Source organism: Mobula hypostoma, chromosome 12, assembly GCF_963921235.1.
Source record: "Mobula hypostoma chromosome 12, sMobHyp1.1, whole genome shotgun sequence".
Taxonomy (NCBI): Eukaryota; Metazoa; Chordata; class Chondrichthyes; order Myliobatiformes; family Myliobatidae; genus Mobula; species Mobula hypostoma.
The window spans coordinates 74,435,745-74,454,388 of NC_086108.1; the positions used below are offsets into that span (position 1 = coordinate 74,435,745).

Below are 18,644 nucleotides of genomic sequence, written 5' to 3' on the forward strand. Positions count from 1 at the left end.
TCAAACAAGAGGACATGAGTTGAGAGTTAGGGGGCAAAAGTTTAGGGGTAACATGGGGGGGGGACTTCTTTACTTAACAGAGTGGTGGCTGTGTGGAACGAGCTTCCAGTAGAAGTGGTTGAGGCAGGTTCGTTTAAAGAAAAATTGGATAGCTATATGGACAGGAAAGGAATGGAGGGTTATGGGCTGAGTGCAGGTCGGTGGGACTAGGTGAGAGTAGGCGTTCAGCACGGACTAGAAGGGCCGAGATGGCCTGTTTCCGTGCTGTAATTGTTATATGGTTATACAGACTTCTTTGCTTCTCCCTGTATGCATCATTTGCTGTCATAGAAACTGTATTGTCTACATTCAAAGCATTTTGAATTAAATTGTTTTCTGTTTTCTCCTTAAAAGATTTTCCTTTGTGACACTTGTTTTTTTTTCCAAGATCTTTTGTTTCAGTCCAAGAAATGGTTCCATTGATAGCTGACAACAAAGAACAAGACTTTAGGACAGATATTGAACTACAAAATTGGATTCACATGAAACTTTCAAAATGGGTGGATGATAAGCTGCTGGCTTTTAACTTGACTTATGTAAGCAGATACCTCACTACGTATGGCATAAAGGTGTGGTAAGATAAATTAACTAAAGTTATTAATCTTTTATCAATAGAAGACAGTAAAAAGTATGGAACTTTTGGAGAAAAATAAATAGATACCATGCTTGTCTAAAACATTCCATTAGGCATATTCCATTGTGACCCTTAAGCACTTTATGAGGCCCCCTTCACAAGATTCTTTTCTGCTTGACTTCAATTGGTGCTATGAATTTTATGATCAATATTCACAAGTGCTGCTAGACAAACCAATGGTTTTTAAAAAGACCATTGGAAGTTGCAACTTGAAGGGTAAATTATTTTTTTTTAACATTTTTTACTTTGGATCTTAGTTCCACACTAAATTTGTACACCACTAACACTCTTCCAGTTGCAATCTCTACTTGGATAGTTTAACAAATAACGATGAGTTGGAACACAAGAAGGAGGTGGAGAGCTTAGTGACATGGTGTTATGACAGCAACCGTTCTCTCATTGTCAACAAAAGAGCTGGTCATTGACTTCAGGATGGGGGTGGTGCTCTTGCTCCTGTTTATATCAACAGTGTTGAGGTTGAGAGGGTTAAGAGCTTCAACTTCCTAGGTGCGAACATCATCGATAGCCTGTCCATGGCCATGAAAGCTCACTAAAGCCTCCACTTCCTCAGGAGGTTAAAGAAATCTGGCATGCCCCTCTCATCTCTTACCAATTTCTATTGATGCACCACAGAAAGCATTCTGCCTGGATGCAAAGTGACTTGGTATAGCAACTGCTCTGCAAGAAACTGCAGAGCTGTGGACACAGATCAACTCATCATAGGAACCAGCCTCCCTTCTATGTACTCTATCTACGTTTCTCAAGGTCTCAGTAAAGCAGCCAGCATAATCAAAGACCACACCCAACCCAGACATTCTCTCTTCTCCCCTCTCCCATCCAACTGAAGATAAAAAAGCCTGAAAGCACACACAACCAGGATCAAGGACAGTTTCTATTCCACTGTTATCAGACTCTTGAATAGACTTCTTTTCTGATGAGATGGATTCTTGGCCTCACAAACTACTTCATTATGATTTTACACTTTATCATTTACTTGCATTGTACTTTCTCTGTAGTTTTTACATTTTATTCTGCATTATTATTGATTTACCTTATTCTAGCTCAATGTACTGTGTAATGATTTGATCTGTGTAAACAGTATGAGAGGCAAGCTTTGCGCTGCATCTTGGTACCTGTAATAATGGTAAGCCAATACCAAATGCCAATCACAGACCTGGTTGACATCTAGACCATTTGTTTTTGCTGCTGCTCCTTACTGCTGAATGCCTCTTGGAAACTACCAGACCCCACCGAGCATTGTAAATAAATTGCATCCTAGGCCCAACTAGACATGTCCTATACATGACTTGCTAGGTTCATGCAATGTATACATTGAGATTGTACCCAACTTGTCTATGGTCTTACTAGTGTACTGATTTATTTTAAACTGACTTCTGTATTTTGACTTTTACCACTATCCCTTCTTCAGATGGAAGTGTTTAGTTAAAGAACATTAGTATTCAATTTGTCCAGCTGTGGTATACTGAAACTACAGCAATCCCCATGAATTGGTCAGCTCTGCAGTGTTTGGGATTAGATTTAAGGGCAGCCGACAGTCCATGAGGAATGTGGTGGTTGGTGCCAGGTCATGTGCTGGTACTATCTGGCTTCCCTGGTATCTAAGATACTCAAAAGTATCACAGTGCTTTGCTTCAAATCCTGTCTCACTGGCTGTTTATTGTACAGTAATATATGGTCCACCACCAATCAAAAGTATTTTCACTTTTCAGGTCTGAGTAGTTTTGTGATTTGAGCATACTGTAAAATCCCATCTCCTGCTCACTGTATCTAAAGTTGCCTGCTTTTCTTGTCTGGTTTAAGCTTATTCAAACAGAAACAAAATGTTTCCATTTAATTCCAGGTTCAATGAGACCATTTAGTCATAGAGTATGGAAACAAATGCTTTGACCAGCTGAGGTTTTGTTAGCCCTCAAGCATGTATTTACATTAATTCCACACTGATCTCAGTTTATTCTCACCACATTCTCATCTATGTCCGCCCCCGCACCCCCCCCCCCCCGATTCTACCAGTCATCTGCACTCTAGGGGTAATTACAGTGGCCAAATAACCTTCCCTGCAGGAGGAAACAACATCACTCAGAAAACATGACTCACAGGGAGAATGCACAGAGCCACATGGATAGAAAATTAGATTCTGATTTTGGACTCCCTTATTTCAATATCCTTCCAAATTTATGTGCTTGCAGTTTATTTATCTCTTTGTTTATTTTGCAGTTATCTGTGGACAGAGCCAATAATTTACCCTGGAATAGCTTCACATTAGCTCACACATCATTCAATCCACCAGGTGCTTACTATTACGGCAGTCCCTGGGCAAAATATGATTGCCTGGCGTTCATAGACAATGTAGATTTCAACAGTCTGCAGAAGTGCCCAGTATGGTCGGATAATTTTAAGGTAATATGCATTCAGCTTCTACAGTTGCATGGTAGATTATATGTAACTGCATAGTTTACAACCTGAAGCTAATAATAGTCATGCTGAGTTGCTACTTTACTCTTTTTCTTATTAAACAAATGTATTTAATCATCTATAATACATAAGCAGGCCAGTGATGGAATTCACATGATTATCAATTCAATAATGTATTTAACAAGTATCCGTGGATTAGCTTGATATTGTTAGGATGCCTTGCTCTTCTTTTCAAACTGGTACTATGTTATGGAAATTAATACTAATAAATGGAAATGACTAAGACTTCATGTCAAATCAGAGATTGTAGGATTAGGTGACAATCTCTGGTGGGAAGTACAAAATGTTGATCACAGTTGCTGTGTTATTGATCAGGTGCCTAGTGTTTCTAAATATTCTAAAACTGTTCAACATACAGTGTGATGGAAACATCTGGCGAGGTTATTGAGCAGAAAGTTGGAATTTGTGATTATAGCTTTACTCCAGATGCAGCGCAACCTCTTATGCATTTTTCCAGATGTAGGTATCACTAGAAAAAACTTATTTTTATTGCCTATTTCTAATTGCCCTTGAGAATGTTCAAAGGTTCATTTATTATCAAAGTATACAATTCTGAAATTCTTCTTCTCCAGATAGCCACAAAGCCAAGAAAGAAAAGAACGGTAGCAGCATCATCAACCCCCAAATCCCTCCTCCCTGCACAAAAAAAATAAAAACCGAGCAGGCACTTTGATCCCAAGTCCAGCTCCCCTGCAGACAAAAATTAAATGAGAAAGATCAGGAAAAACACAGAATACAAAAAAAACCTATAAGACTAAACAGGAGTCCATAGTCCAAGTCATATCCAAAATGTAGAAAACCTGGACAACATTCTCCCTTTCCGTAACAGAGCGATCTCATCAGCAATTTGAAAAGGTAGCTTCCCCTCTCCGTAGCAGAGTGATGGCTCCAGCGACAATGATCCGGAAGCAATAAAAGGGCAGGTAGCCTTTCTCCCTCATTGCTTTAATCGGCAAACAATGGAAAATTGTTTGCGAAATGGAATTGAGCATTGGCTCGCAGCCTTCTCACCATGAGGTTCCCACAACCCACCTCTGCCTCCTGGAATCCCCTCGGAGAGTGCAGACACCCAAATGATCTCCAAACCGCAAATCACAGGCTCCAACAGTTGCAGAATCACATTCAAGATGAAAACAAATATAAAAGGCATAAAAGACTTGAAGTATATGGTTTTATGATCTATCCAGAAGATGTTGACCAATCAATATCCTTGAAGACCTACCGTCCTTCTCATCAAAGTGCTCTTGGAGTTGTACAGTATCTAAGCCTGATGGACAGGGACTTGAGAAGGAACCTACAGGGTCTGTGCCGCTGCCCATATTCTTTCTGGGTGGTCATGTATGTGGGAGGTACATATACATGGAGTTGCATAGGAAACTACAGTGCATTTGTGGGTGGCACTCGCTACAGATACTTTGGAATAAATGCATAGCAACTGGACAGAATATCAGTTAAATTGGCTGGTTAGTTCTGGCAGTTGTGAGCCTCAAGAAAGTAAGTTTTACTCATCCAGGCAGGAAGGTAGTGAATCAGAATCAGATTAGTTATCATTGGCATGTGTCATGAAATTTGTTGTAGTACTATGACCACTTGACATGTTAAATTAAATCAGTAGTGAAGAAGTGTTCATGGGTTCAATGTCCATTCAGAAATTTGCTAGCAGAGGGGAAGGAGATGTTCCTGTGTGTGTTGAGTGTGTGTCTTCAAGCACCTGTACCTCCTCCCGGATGGTAGCAATAAGAGGAGGGTAAGTCCTGGGTGATGGGGGCCCTTAATGATGGATTCCACCATTTTGAGGCATTTTTCCTTCAAGATGACCTGGATGCTACGGAAGCTAATGCTGCATCTGAAATGGTGGGGGATATCCAAGATTTCATGAAACAAAAAAAAAAAAAACAGGTCCTAATGACTCTGTGGTACAGCAATCTTGCTCTTAGATCATCGATTTTACTTACCAGAGACCGTATGTTGGTCAGCAGAATAGTCAGTAGTGCTAACCAGAACCGTCGTCTCCTTAAACAAACTTTTAAACCAGTGTGGTATCCTCTCTTCCAGTGTCTTAAAGGGGAAATGCACCAGCAACCAGAGACTGTCCAAGTTTCATTGACTTTGAGTAGCGATAGATTTTTAAAAATCACCTTAAAATGATGTCACTTACTGTATAGGCCGTGGCTGTAGCTGTGGATTTCAGCAGTACCAGTCTAAAACGGGAAAAGCCTTGAGTTGGCAGGTGGTGAGGCATGTGGATACCCAGCTTGTCTCGCTTGTGTAGCTATAGTAGTTATGGTAGGGAACTGCTGAAGATAATATGTCAAAGCTAAGTGATTAATGCCTGGCACATTTCAGAGGACCTGTCCTGGGCCTAGTACGCAAGTCCAATTGCGAAGAAAACACAACAGCACCTCTACTTCCTTAGGAGTTCGCAAAGACTTGGCATGTCATCTAAAACTTTGACAAACTCCTATAGATGTATGGTGGAGAGTATATTGACTAGCTGCATCATAGCCTGGTATGAAAACACCAATGCCCTTAAATGGAAAATTCTACACAAAGTAGTGGATACAGCTCAGCCATCATGGGTAAAACCCTCCCTACCTCTGAGCACATCTACATGCAGCATTGTCGCAGGAAAACAGCATCCATCATCAGGATCTCCACCATCCAGATCTTGCTCTTTTCAATGCTGCCATCAGGAAGAGGTACAGGAGCCTCAAGACCCACAGCACCAGGTTCAGGAACAGCTATTACCCCTCAACCAAAGGAGATAACTTTATTTGCCCCATCACTGAAATATTCCCCACAACCTATGGACTCACTTTCAAAGAGTCTTCATCTCATGTTCTCAATATTTATTGCTTATTTATTTATTATTATTATTATTTCTTTCTTTTTGAATTTGCACAGTTTGTTGTCTTTTGCACACTGGTTGAACTCCCAGTTGGTGTTGTCTTTTGTTGATACTATTATGGATTTATTGAGCATGCACACAAGAAAACAAATCTCAGGCATGTATATGGTGTCATATACGTAATCTGATAATAAATTTGCTTTGAACTTTGAACAGCCTACACATAAATAGCTCTTACTACATGCAGGTGTGGTCTTCATTTGTTGAGGAGATGTAGCTGTCCTTCCATTTAGGGGAGATTAATTTAAGTCCTTTTGTAGATGAAATACAAGTACAGAATATGTGCCATTGCAAAGCGGAGGGAGTAATTCAGATGACCCTTGGTCCAGGTTGGTTAGTGGAAAGTCGCACATGTTTAAGGATTTCAGAAGCAGTTAGTTCTAGGTTAAAATGCTGCAAAAATATTTTTCTAAAGCGTTTCTTTAAACCCCACAGTCATTTCCAGGACGGGTTTACAACAAGTACCTCACTGTGATTATCCACCTTCGTGAAGTCACTTGCTCCACACTGAAGGCTGATGCACTGAAGTACGAAATGAAGGAGCAGGCCTGGACTGCCTTACAGGTGTTTTCTAAAGGTTACTGCAATACCGCAGTTTATCATCTGCCACTGTATCAAGGAGCTCCTAATCAGGTATGAATTTTTTGTATATATAAAAATACAGCATGCAACATCACATCAACAATTACTGCTGGCCTCGAGATGTAGATGTAGTTCATTTCATTTGATTTACTTGGATATTTGTACCAGCATGACCACTGCAAAAGGAATGGTCAGGAGTGGTAAATAGAAAACCAAAACTTCAGAAGTTCTGGGCAATCCAGGCCAAGCTTCACTGTTTAAATTCTATCTGGTATCTAGATTGCAAATTAGGAGATGGGGACCTAGATGAATAGAACTGCAGGAGGAATACAGATTCCTCCCAGTTCCCATAGCTATGCCTCATAGATTATCTGTCCGCTGCGAATTATCCCATAATGTCAGTAAGAAACAAGTCTAGGGGCAATTGCAGAGAAGTTGAGGAATGAAACCAAAGTATTGCTTTGGTGGGAGCTGGACGATACCCCATGAGGCAAGTGACCTTGCTACTACAAGTACTAATGGTTCCGGACAGATTAAATCCTTTCAGGACCAACTGCACCACTAAAGAATTAGAACAGCTCAGGAACTCCTATAAAGAGAATTAAAACATTTTATAATTCTCTTACTAAGAAATTAAGTTTGTGAAGAATTGAATATTTTAAAATCATTGCCAATGTGATTCCTTAAGGAATCCCAAAAACATGAAAGGCTGTAAAATCATCAAGTCAAACATATCCAACATTAAAGAAAAACATCAACTTTTGTAGTCTGATGTCAATGGAAACATTCCCCAGAACACAAACTCAGTAATATACCTTTAAATTCTGTATCTGCTTGTATGATAAAAAGTTAATTTCATTTTGCATGGCCACAATTAATTTGTATTGCCACTCTGACCTCCCCAAGAAAAGTGCAACACAGCACAAGCTCATAAACAGTATTAATTAACCTCCAGTAACCTACCTGGAAAGCTTGAAAACCTTACTGTACTCAAACTGTACATGATCTACTTCATCGTTTCAAAAAAGAACAATGTTTACAAACTTCCTTCCACATCCCCCGCCCCATAAAATGGTCTGTATTCTATTTACTAAGAGTTTGTTTCCCAACTGTTATCCTCATTTATGCAAAAATGAAATTTATCGAAGTACATATAAAATAAAAAGATCTAGAATAGACTATTTTTGGACTTCCAGCCAGGTACAGATATTAATTTTAACCGACATTTCGATGACAAACTTTGCCATCTTCATCAGGGATGATCCTAGGCATGGCTAGTTCAGTGGTATATATCTCCCCAGTCGTCCCTCCCTCCTGATTGGTTAGTCCTCAACTAATCAAGTTTCCGCTGTCCCACCTTGTTTACAATTGAATTCCAGTTCTTACTTAGAGTGAGACCTTTGTCTTTGTTAAAATTCTTATTCCCTGGTTTTATTTCAATGGATTCCTTCACCGGGCGGTCCCAAAAGCCACTGGTGCGGCACAGTAGTTTTTTGTTGAAGTCAATCCTATGGCTATTGCAAATGCTATGCTCTGCTACTGCTGATTTCTCCGGGTAACACAAATGGATGCCTCCTATGTTCCCTGATGTGGTTGGAAGGATTGCCATAATCCTGAAGAAATACCAGATTAATACCATCCACAAACCCGTAAGGAAGCTCAAATCACAGTTTATGAGGGTCAAAGATGACCAAGGACTCAGGACGGCTAGCATTTACAGGATTGCCTGTGAATGCAGAACAGTGTATATTGGGCAGATGGAAGGCACAGTGGAAACCCACTTCAAGGAGCATAGGAGGTGTATCTGTTTGGGTTATCTGGAGAAATTGGAGACAGCAGAACATTGCATTTGCAATGGCCGTGGGAATGATTTCAATGGCATAAAACAACTGTGCTGTTTTCGGGACCGCCTGGTGAAGAAAGCTATTGAAATACGACTAGAGAAAAAGAATTTCAACAAAGATGAAGGTCTCGCTCTAAGTAATCACTGGAATTCCATTGTAAACAAGGTGGGACAGCGGAAACCTGATTGGTTGAGCACTAGCCAATCAGGAGGGTTGGATGATGAGGGTATAAATGCCACCGGACTAGACATGCCCGGGCATTATCGCTGCTGAAGGTGGCAAAGGTTGTCATTGAAATGCCGGTTAAAATCGACACTTGTACCTGGTTGGAAGCCCAAGAAGAGTTTATTCTACAGTACATGTATGTCTCCATATCCTACGCTGAGATTCATTTTCCTGCAGTCATTCAAAGTAAATGTAAAGAAACAGAATAGAATCAATGAAAAACTGCACACAAAGCCAGACAAACAACTAATGTGCAAAAGACAACAAACTGTGCAAATCCAAAAAAAGAAAACAAAGTAATAGAGATTAAATAAATACATGAACATTGAGAGCATGAGTTGTAGAGTCCTTAAAACAGCATCCATAGATTGTGGAACCAGTTCAGTGCTGGGGTGAGTGAAGTTATCTTCTCTGGGTCAGAAGCCCGATGATTCAGGGGTAATAACTGTTCCTGAACCTGGTGGCAAGGTTCCTGTACCACCTTCCTGATGGCAGCGGCAAGAAGAGAGCATGACCTGAATGGTGGGGGTCCATGATGATGGATGCTGCTTTCCTGCGACAGCGCTCCAATGTAGATGTGCACAATGGTGAGGAGGGCTTTACATATGATGGACCGGACTGTATCCACTACTTCCTGATTCACAGTATACTTGCAGTTGTAGGTGTAGGCTCTAGCTTTCCAGCTAGTGCCTGGACTACCATTCTGGACAAGTAGTGCAACCTCATTTCTCACTATTTAACATAAATAATGGGTGTAGAAATCCAGCTTGGGTTTACAATTGCCAGCTGTTGCTCTAATATTTTTGCCTGGATCAAAATACCCTAAGTGGCTTATAACAGGTGGCTAAAGCAATAGCATGAACTGTACATGATGAAATTCACTTTCTCCATCAGTCCTGATTCTAATGCTCTTCACTTTTTCTTTCATGCAGGATGTCTTGGCTGCGTTAGCAAAGGGAGGCTGTCAGAGTATTCTGGATGATCTTGTACATAAGAATACTGTAAGTGTCATGAGAAAAATAAGGGAGACTTAGTTTGAAATGCAATTCCCTTAAATGTATTTTCCTGCATAGATTTTACGGCTGAGGGGTGCGTCAGTGCTTGTCCGTATTGCGGATGGAAGAAGGGATGAAGAGCTGGCAAGATATTCTGAACGTGTAAGCATAGTGTTGACTCTATTTCAGTTTTACTTTCTTTTTCTATTACTTCTCAGCATTAGAACATTTTAAAAGCTTCCTATTCTTATTAGGTGAAAATATGCCTTGTAGATTTGGTCATTCCCTGTCCTGCAGTTACATCTGCCGACAACACTGACAGATTCTTCTCAAATGTAACTTGCAATGATAATATTGAGATTAAACTTTTACTTTACTAAGTTAACAGAAGCAGGCTAACAAGCTTAGTCATTTAACTAAGTGATGGATAACCATCTTCAATCTAATTACCATCTTTTTCATCCATATTAAAATACTCATGTACTGAACTTTTAGCAAGTGTGGCTCTGGTTACATTGAAGTTTATCTTATACACATATATAGTTTTTCAGCGGGTTCTAATTATTCCTTTTCTCTTAAAGCATATCAATAGATCATATTTGTCACCTGAGCTCATCGAACAGTATGAACCAGAACCCAATAATGTGTTACTGAGGCAGCTGATTCCTGCTGGCCTGTCTGTGGGAGAGTTCAAAACACAGTTATCTCAGAAATTCAGAGAGGTATGAAGATTAGATTAGAAAACTTGTCAACATTGAAATTAGAGTGATGTGCCTTTTTCCCCTGAGCATGTTCTCAATGAAAGAATGAAAACAAGGGATGTTCAAAGTCAGATTTATTATCACTGATAATCTGTCATAGATCTTGTTGCTTTGCGGCAGTACAGTCCAATGCATAAAAACTACTGTTACAATAAGAAATATAAAAAGTGCAAAAGAGCAAAATGGTGAAATAATGTTCATGGACCCTTACGAAATTTGATGGCAGGGGAAAAAAGCTGTTGCGAATCATAGTGTGCATATTTAGGCTCCTTGTGGTGGTAATGAGAAGAGGGCATTTTCTGTCTGGTGGGAGTCCTTAATGGTGGATGTTGCCTTTGAGGCATTGCTTTTTGAAGATATTCTCAATGGAGGTGGGGTGGGGAGTTCTATTGCCCATGATGAAGTTGGCTGAGCCTACAACCTTCAGCAGCTTTTTCTGATTCTGTACATTGGCACCTCCATACAAAATTGTTGGTACTGAAGAGACACAATGCCTCAAAATCCTCGATCTAGATTTCCCTACGACAGACGAAGAACCAAAATAATGAGCTTGTCAAGCCTATAGCATTCCCCATTGAATCATGAGGATTCTGCACTGTACAGGGAAAGCAAAGATATTTGACCATTTGCTTTAATAATTCAGAAGTGTAAAATAGTGAATCAAGCTTTCTATTCCAAATCTAACATCCATTAAGTTTTTCACCCTTGGTGCAAACTACTTCTGTTGGATGTAGGCCAGATTGACCAAATCTAACAATTCTTGGCAATTTCTTCATCTACCCTTAAGGTCCCCTGTGGAATTATTTCCTCGCCATCATTTTAGCTGCACACATTAGCTAAATTCTGAACTACCATCACATCCTCAAAAATAAATTTCACTTTACCAACCCTGAACTTCCAATAACAAAATGCCTGTCTAATGAGGATAGGCTGAGCAAGCCAAGGCTTTTTTTTCCCTCTTTGGAGTGGAGGAGGATGAGAGGTGACTTTGTAGAAGGTGTACATGATAAGGGGCATCGATTGAGTGAATAGCTAGAGACATTCTTCAGGGCAGAAATAGCTAATGCCGGGGAGCCTGATTCTAAGATGACTGGAGGGAAGCATGGAGGAGGGAGATATCAGAGGGAAGTTATTCTCTAAACACCGTGGTGGATGCGTGAAACATGCTGCCCAATGTGATGGAAGAGGCAGATATATCAGGGACATTTGGGCATTTAAGGCTACTTAAGTGTGTAGGGATCGATTGATCATAAGAGTAGGTTAAAAGGTTGGCACAACATCATGGGTTAAGGGCCTGTACTGCGCTCCAATATTCTGTTCTAAAAAAAAATCGCAACTATAAGAAGATTGCACCAGAAAGTGATGACACTTTGCGTGCAGCTGCGAAGGGAATCATCAAATTTTCCCGTTTAGAACTACTACAGCTGAAATCCACAGTCACAGCCACGAGTACTTCAGTAAGCAACATCATTTTAAGATGTTTTTAAAAAAAATCTATCAATTATAAAAATCGGCAGATCCCAGACTACAGGTTCAGGTTGTGAAAGTAATTTAAGCAAAAGGAAATGTGGAAACCATGCTGGGCTGCGAGTACGATTGAAACGCACATCCTTTGGACACCACCCCCTCCCATACCCTACTATCCTGCAGGTGAATAATTGATTACCTCAGAACAAGATTGCAGTATCCCACAGTAACATCAAGGTCTGCTGTGTACTTTGCTTCAAGGAAACATGTTTCACCCCTATCATTTTGGGTGCAGCACAACAGCCGGAGAGCTTCACAATGCACAGAAGAGACTCTCAAAGCTGGAGAAGGTGGAGCTTGTTTCAGGATTAACTCATCATGGTGCACAGACATGGCAGATCTGTCCCAGTCCTGCTCACCCAACCTGGAACACTTAATGGTCAGGTGTCATTTATTTTATCTACGGAGGGAGTTTTCCACTGTTATCCTGGTAGTAATGTACAGTACAACACCAAGCAGGCACCGGAGGAGCTGAGCACTGTGATCAGCTGTCATGAAACAACACACCCTGATCCCTTCCCTATCATTGTGGGGAATTTCAACCAAGCCAGCTTGTAGAAGTCTCTGACCAACTACTACTAACATATCACTTGTGGAACCAGAGGAGCCAAACTGTTCCCAGAAATCTATGTTCTCACTTTCAAAAACCCTTCACCTCCTGTTCTTGATATTTATTGCTTATTTATTATTACTAATACTTAGGGTTTCTTTGGTGTTTGCAGTTTGTCTCTCGCACATTTTCTGTCCATCTTATGTGCGATTTTTCCATTGATTCGATTGTTCCTTTTAATTGTCCCACAAGAAAATAAAGCTCAGTGTTGTATGTGGTAATATGTTGGGTAGTAATTTTACTTTGAACTTGGATGTTACCTTGTGGGGTCCTCATTATTCAAAACAGTCAAGATTTAGTATCTCTGATCTCCATTTAGGGATTGCAAACACTTTCAAACAGTTTTTCTGAGCAACAGTCCACAGTGTTTTCTGCAATCCAGGTGCCACATGGGGAATCCAGGTCTGTACCTCATCCACAAATTAAGCTAGAGATTGTGGCTTGGCAAACTGTTAGAATGAGGCTCTTCAAGCCACCTGCTTTTCAATGTCTGATCTTAGCCTCATGTCCATTTTCTTGACAGTTTTCAATTATTGGAGTCACTTCATTTAAAAATACCCCTATAATTCAATTACTCTTCTGTAAGATACACTGGAGCAGCTAAAGTGTTCTCCCTGTTTTGCTCATCTTCATTGATTAGAATTGCATCTTCTTCATTGGAGGTAAATTAATATCACTGCAGGTCTACCCAGACCCATTTGCAAGTGACTTGTCTCCTGCTCTCCCAAGGACTTTCTATCTACAAGGCACAAGTCAGCGTGATCTACAGTACTGTGAAAAAGGCTTAGGCATATATAGCCAGACTTTCCCCACAGTATTTGTGAATGGGGAATAGAGAGTGAGTTTATAAATCTGGCAGGAGCAAAGGATGCTTGAAATGGCAAAGATGGAGTACTCTAGGAGGGTGTGGAACACACTCAACCCAGAGACACCAGGCAAGGTCATTTGATTCCCAACAATGGGTGTATTCATTAGAGTTTCTTTGATAATTCCCACTCCTCTCCTATGGCACAGTCCTGATTCCCCTTCTCCCTGACCACAATAGAGTACTGTACCAAATCAGAATCAGGTTTATTATTACTCAGTCATGAAGTTTGTTTTTTGTGGCAGCAGTACAGTGCAATGCACAAAATTAGTACAGCTGTAGCTACATTCTCCCTTTCAAACTGGGCATAGAGTTCATCTGGTAGTGAAGCATCGCTGCCATTCATGCTATTGGGTTTCACCTTGTAGGAAATAAGGTCTTGCAAACTCTGCCAGTTATCATACATCTGATGTCACCTCCAACCTCATTTGGAATTGTCTCTTTGCTCTTGAAATAGCACCGCCACCCCCACAAATCATGCCTCATTTTCTGATTCTCTTAACCAGAAACTCAGTCTTATGAAAACTAAGGTTCCCTCCATTTGTTATTTTTACCTTTTATTCTGACAGGAACATACAAGCTTTGTACTCTCAAATTTTCACTTTTAAAGGCCTCCCACTTACTGTGTACCTTTGCCAGAAAACAGCCTGTCCCAATCCACACTTGCCAGATTCTTTGATAGTATCAAAATTGGCCTTTCTCCTATTTAGAATCTCAGCCCACAGAACAGATCCATCTTTTTCCACATTTACTTTGAAATTAATAGTAGTATAAACCATAGCTATAGTGTTCCCCTACACAAACTTCTGGCGCCTGCTGCTGCATTCCTTATAGCAGACGAAGTACCCCACTCTCTTGTTGGGACTTCTATGCACTGATTAGGCAAACATTCCTGAATACATTTGACAAACTCCATCCTATCTATAACACCACCCTCCCCCCTTTAATCCCACCCACTGTCTAAAACAGAACCCCAGGCCAGCCTTGCCTCTCCTGTGACCAAGTCTCTCTAATGGCTACACCATGTGTTGATCCATGCTGAATTCATCTGCTTTACTTCATACTTCTTGCACTGAAATATATGCAGCTCAGAACATTAGTTGCACCATGCTCAACCTTTTGATGCTCGACTTTGTCTGAAGTCTTAACCTCTTTCTCCACAACCACTCCACTATCTGTTCTGGTTCCTATCCCCCTGCAACTTTGGTTTGAACTCCTTGGTGCAGCACCAGCAAAACCTTCTGCCAGGATATTAGTTCCCCCTCCAGTTGAGGTACAAACAGTCTCTTCTATACAGCTCCCCACTTCGCTGGAAAAGAGTCCACTGATCCAAAAATCTGACATACTACCTTCTGCAGCAACTCCTTAGGCAAGCATTAAACTCTAATCTTCCCATTTTTGGCCTCACTAGCATGTTGTATGATTATGAAGACATGCAATCCTCTTTTATTGTCATTTAGTAATGCATGCATTAAGAAATGATACAATATTTCCTCCGGTGTGATATCACAAAACACAGGACAGACCAAGACTGAAAAAAAACTAACAAAACCACATAATTATAACATAGTTATAACAGTGTAACAATACCATAACTTGATGAAGAAGTCCATGAGCACAGTAAAAGTTCAAAGTCTTTCAAATGTCCCACATCTCACGCAGATGGGAGAAGGAAGAAAAACTCTCCCTGCCATACCCGACCACAGTCCGACTCTGAGTCATCCGAAAACTTTGAGCTCTGATCAGCTCTCCGACAGCGAGTACTGAGCGCCATCTCTGTCCGAATGATTCAACCTCCTCCTCAGTCACCAACTGCAGGCAAAGCCAGGGATTTTGAGGCCTTCCCTCTGAAAGATTCCCGACCGTGCAGTAATGACAGCAGCAAATGAGCATTTCAGAAATTTTTCCAGATGTTCCTCTGTGCTTTCACATCCCTCTCCAACAAATCAGAATTGTCCACGGCCCCTATTTGACGGATACAATATCATTTTTCACCAGAGGGCTGCGCACGCACAGAGCGCTGCTTTCTCTCCTCCTGCCGAGATAGGTTGCAATCCTGAGATCACAACCCTGAAAGTCTTGTCCTTTAACTTAACGCCCAACTCACTTTGCAGAACCTCCATCACTATTCCTACCCCTGTCACTGGTAACTACAAGGAACATGCCCTCTGGCTGCTCACTCTTCCACTTAAGAATGCTGAGGACTTGATCCAAGACGTCTCAGACCCTGGCACCCAGGAGGCAATACACCACCTGGGAATCTCGTTCTCGCAACTTCCATTCTGTTCCCTTAACTAACTCCTCCCATATCACCACAGCTTGCCTCTTCTCAGCCTTTCCTTGAGTGCTGTGACTTTCCTCTGCATTCCCCCCCGCCAAAAAAAAAGTACCCAGTGTTATTGAGGGGAATAGCCATAGGGGTACACTGCATTCATTGTTTTACCCTTCTTCCCCCTTCCTGTCATCCAGTCTCCTGCACTTTGGCTGTAACTCCTTCTCTACATGGCCCATCATACCCTCAGCCTCCCAAATGATCAGGAGTTCATCCAGTTCCAGCTCCAATCCCCAGAATGCAGAGTGGTAGAAGCTGCAGCTGGTTATACTTTTCGGTTGTAGTCTTGTCAGGAACACTGGTGATCTTCCTGCAAGAGCATTCAACTATTCTGCCTGGCATCCCCACTGCTCACTCAAGCTTCTCCTTCTGGAGCCTCGAAGAGCTAAAGCATCAACTAACCACCATTCTCCACTCTAATGATGGCTGCTCCACTTGCCCCTGCCTTATTTTGTTCTTGCCAATCAATCCTGATCGTCAACTACTCAAAACATAAATCTGCCACGAATCAATGCCTTGTGTACCCAATTGACGAATCTGAGTGAGTGAGCCACATATTCTCATGCTTTGGATCACTGAGTGGCTGCTGCTCAAAAAAAAGTACTATATAAAAGTTTTACACACCCTAGCTATCTGTGGCTAAGACTTTCATACAGTACTGTAGAATACTCTCCACTACCTGGATAAATGCAACTCAACAAGCCAAATGCCATCCAGAACAAATGAGCCCACTTGTTTGGTCATCAACCACCCAAATCATTTCCTCTGCAACAATAATGTATGGACTGCGGGATTAAAAACAAAACTGAAAATTGCAGTTACCCACATACTTAACTTCCCCAACTTCCTATCAGGATATACCTGGATATGCATAGTAACTCCCACCTCCATTCAGACTTAATATAGCTGGTTATTGGTCCAAATCTCACAACTACTCAGCACAGAATTAGTAATGCTTTCACCAGGACTCTAGGGCTTTCAAGTCATTCACCTCCTTTAGAAGCAGTTACAAGATGCTGGCCTAGTCAGGAATGTTCGAGCTGTAAAAATAAAACAAACTCCATCTCTACCTTATATACAAGTACCGTCACAGCTCAGTAGAATATTAAAAAAGGATAAATTTCATTTTTTTTAAACGCTCTGATGTTATAGGTAGTGAGGTGGTAGTGGAGATAAGCTCCCACTACTTATTAAACGCTCCCAATGTTTAGCATCTCAAATAGCTTCTGACAACCAAGTCCAACTCCTGAACTTTACATGTGGCTTAGCTACTGAACCTGGTAGGACTGTTTCTACTGACAGGAGAAAGGGTAAAGGCAGTTACTGGTGCCTTAAGACCAGTCACTTCAGGCCAATGGGGCTCGTCAACCGTGGTTGGCAGCTCACCTATGAGAATAAAAACTCTGATCTCGAACCTCCACTGCCTTGTGACTATACTCACTCATTGGGGTGGCTTTGGGAATAAACAGAGGGAAAAATCTGGAGCTGGAGGCCCTAAGGCAGTCTCATCTTGAGTTCAATGCTGACTGGCAGCTCCTGGTGCCAAACTGAATAGCAGTGATGAACACCTCTAGATTCATCAGCTGCATGGGGAGGGGCAGCCTGCCACAATGGCAACAGCTTGCTGTCTGTATCACACACACACACACAAACAAAAAGGGGAATTTATCCCTGAGGCAGAATATTCAAATTACTTCCTCACACCCAGAGACCATTCATGGAATAAAAGGTAACCTTTAGAACCATTGATACTACTGCCCTCACCTGCATCTACGTGCTCACCCCATCTTCCTGGCACCTTAACAGGGATAGAGCTCCTCATCCGCACCTACTACGCCATAAGCCTCCACATCCAATACATCATTCTCTGCAACTTGTGCATCTTTACCTCCCATCCACTCTCCAGAGATTGCTCCCCATGATTCCCTTGTCTATTTGTCTCTCCTCACTTATCTTCCTCCTGGCATTTATCTCTGCAAGTAGCCAAAGTGCTGCACCTGCCTATTTGCCTTCTCCCTCATGTTCATTCAGGGCCCCAAACTGTCCTTCCAGGTGAGGCAACACTTTACCTGCAAATCTGTTGGAGGTCATCTATTGTATCCGGTGCTCCTGATGCAGCCTCTTCTACATTGGACAGACCAGTAATAATTTAGGGGACCAATTCATCAAACATCTCCTGCCAAAAGTGGAACTTCTCAGGTGGCCAAAATATTTTAATTCTGGTTCCCATTCCTTTTCTGTCATGTCAGAACATGGACCCCTTCTGTGTCATGATGAGGTCACACCCAGGGTAGAGCCTTAACACCTTGTATCGTGGGTAGCCTCCAACCTCCTGGCATGAATAGATTGAATGCAGAATATCATGTGTTTAACTTTAGGGGGAAAAAAAAACAACAAATTGCTATCAACCATTTCAAACATGACAATTAAGTGGAACTGCTGCCAATTTCCTACGAAACGTGTTCACTGACTTGCATTTCCATACCATTCTAAAACAGATGGTGTTATTTGGCCAATTTCATCCTCAAGCAGTTCAGAAAAAGTAACTTCCAATTTAACAGGAATCATCATTCCAATGTTTTTAATACAAAATATTAGCAAGTGGACAAAACTGCTAAAAATGGAGTGAATGAACAAGAACACTGAGGGATCAAGTTAAAAATCAATAGTTGCAAAAACTTTTATACCAGGGAATTTAGAAATATAGCAATTAACTATATAATTTTCCCTATCATTCCATATGTGAATCAAAAGTCAGATAATTTCATAATCAATTAATGAACTGCTCAGTCTTACAAAAGAAAGCTAAATGTTGCAAGTTATGCAATG

The 18,644-nt window shown here is 41.2% G+C and overlaps 1 protein-coding gene across 1 annotated transcript in view; it reads left to right on the forward strand.

The window, feature by feature from the left end:
- The window catches only part of LOC134354536 (uncharacterized), a 35,509-nt gene that overhangs the window by 16,099 nt on the left and 766 nt on the right, over positions 1-18,644 (forward strand). Inside the window, exons 6-11 of the mRNA XM_063063454.1 lie at positions 428-608; positions 2,909-3,091; positions 6,510-6,707; positions 9,658-9,726; positions 9,799-9,882; positions 10,302-10,442. Coding sequence (XP_062919524.1) covers positions 428-608; positions 2,909-3,091; positions 6,510-6,707; positions 9,658-9,726; positions 9,799-9,882; positions 10,302-10,442 — 856 coding nt within the window. The remainder of the gene's footprint in view (positions 1-427; positions 609-2,908; positions 3,092-6,509; positions 6,708-9,657; positions 9,727-9,798; positions 9,883-10,301; positions 10,443-18,644) is intronic.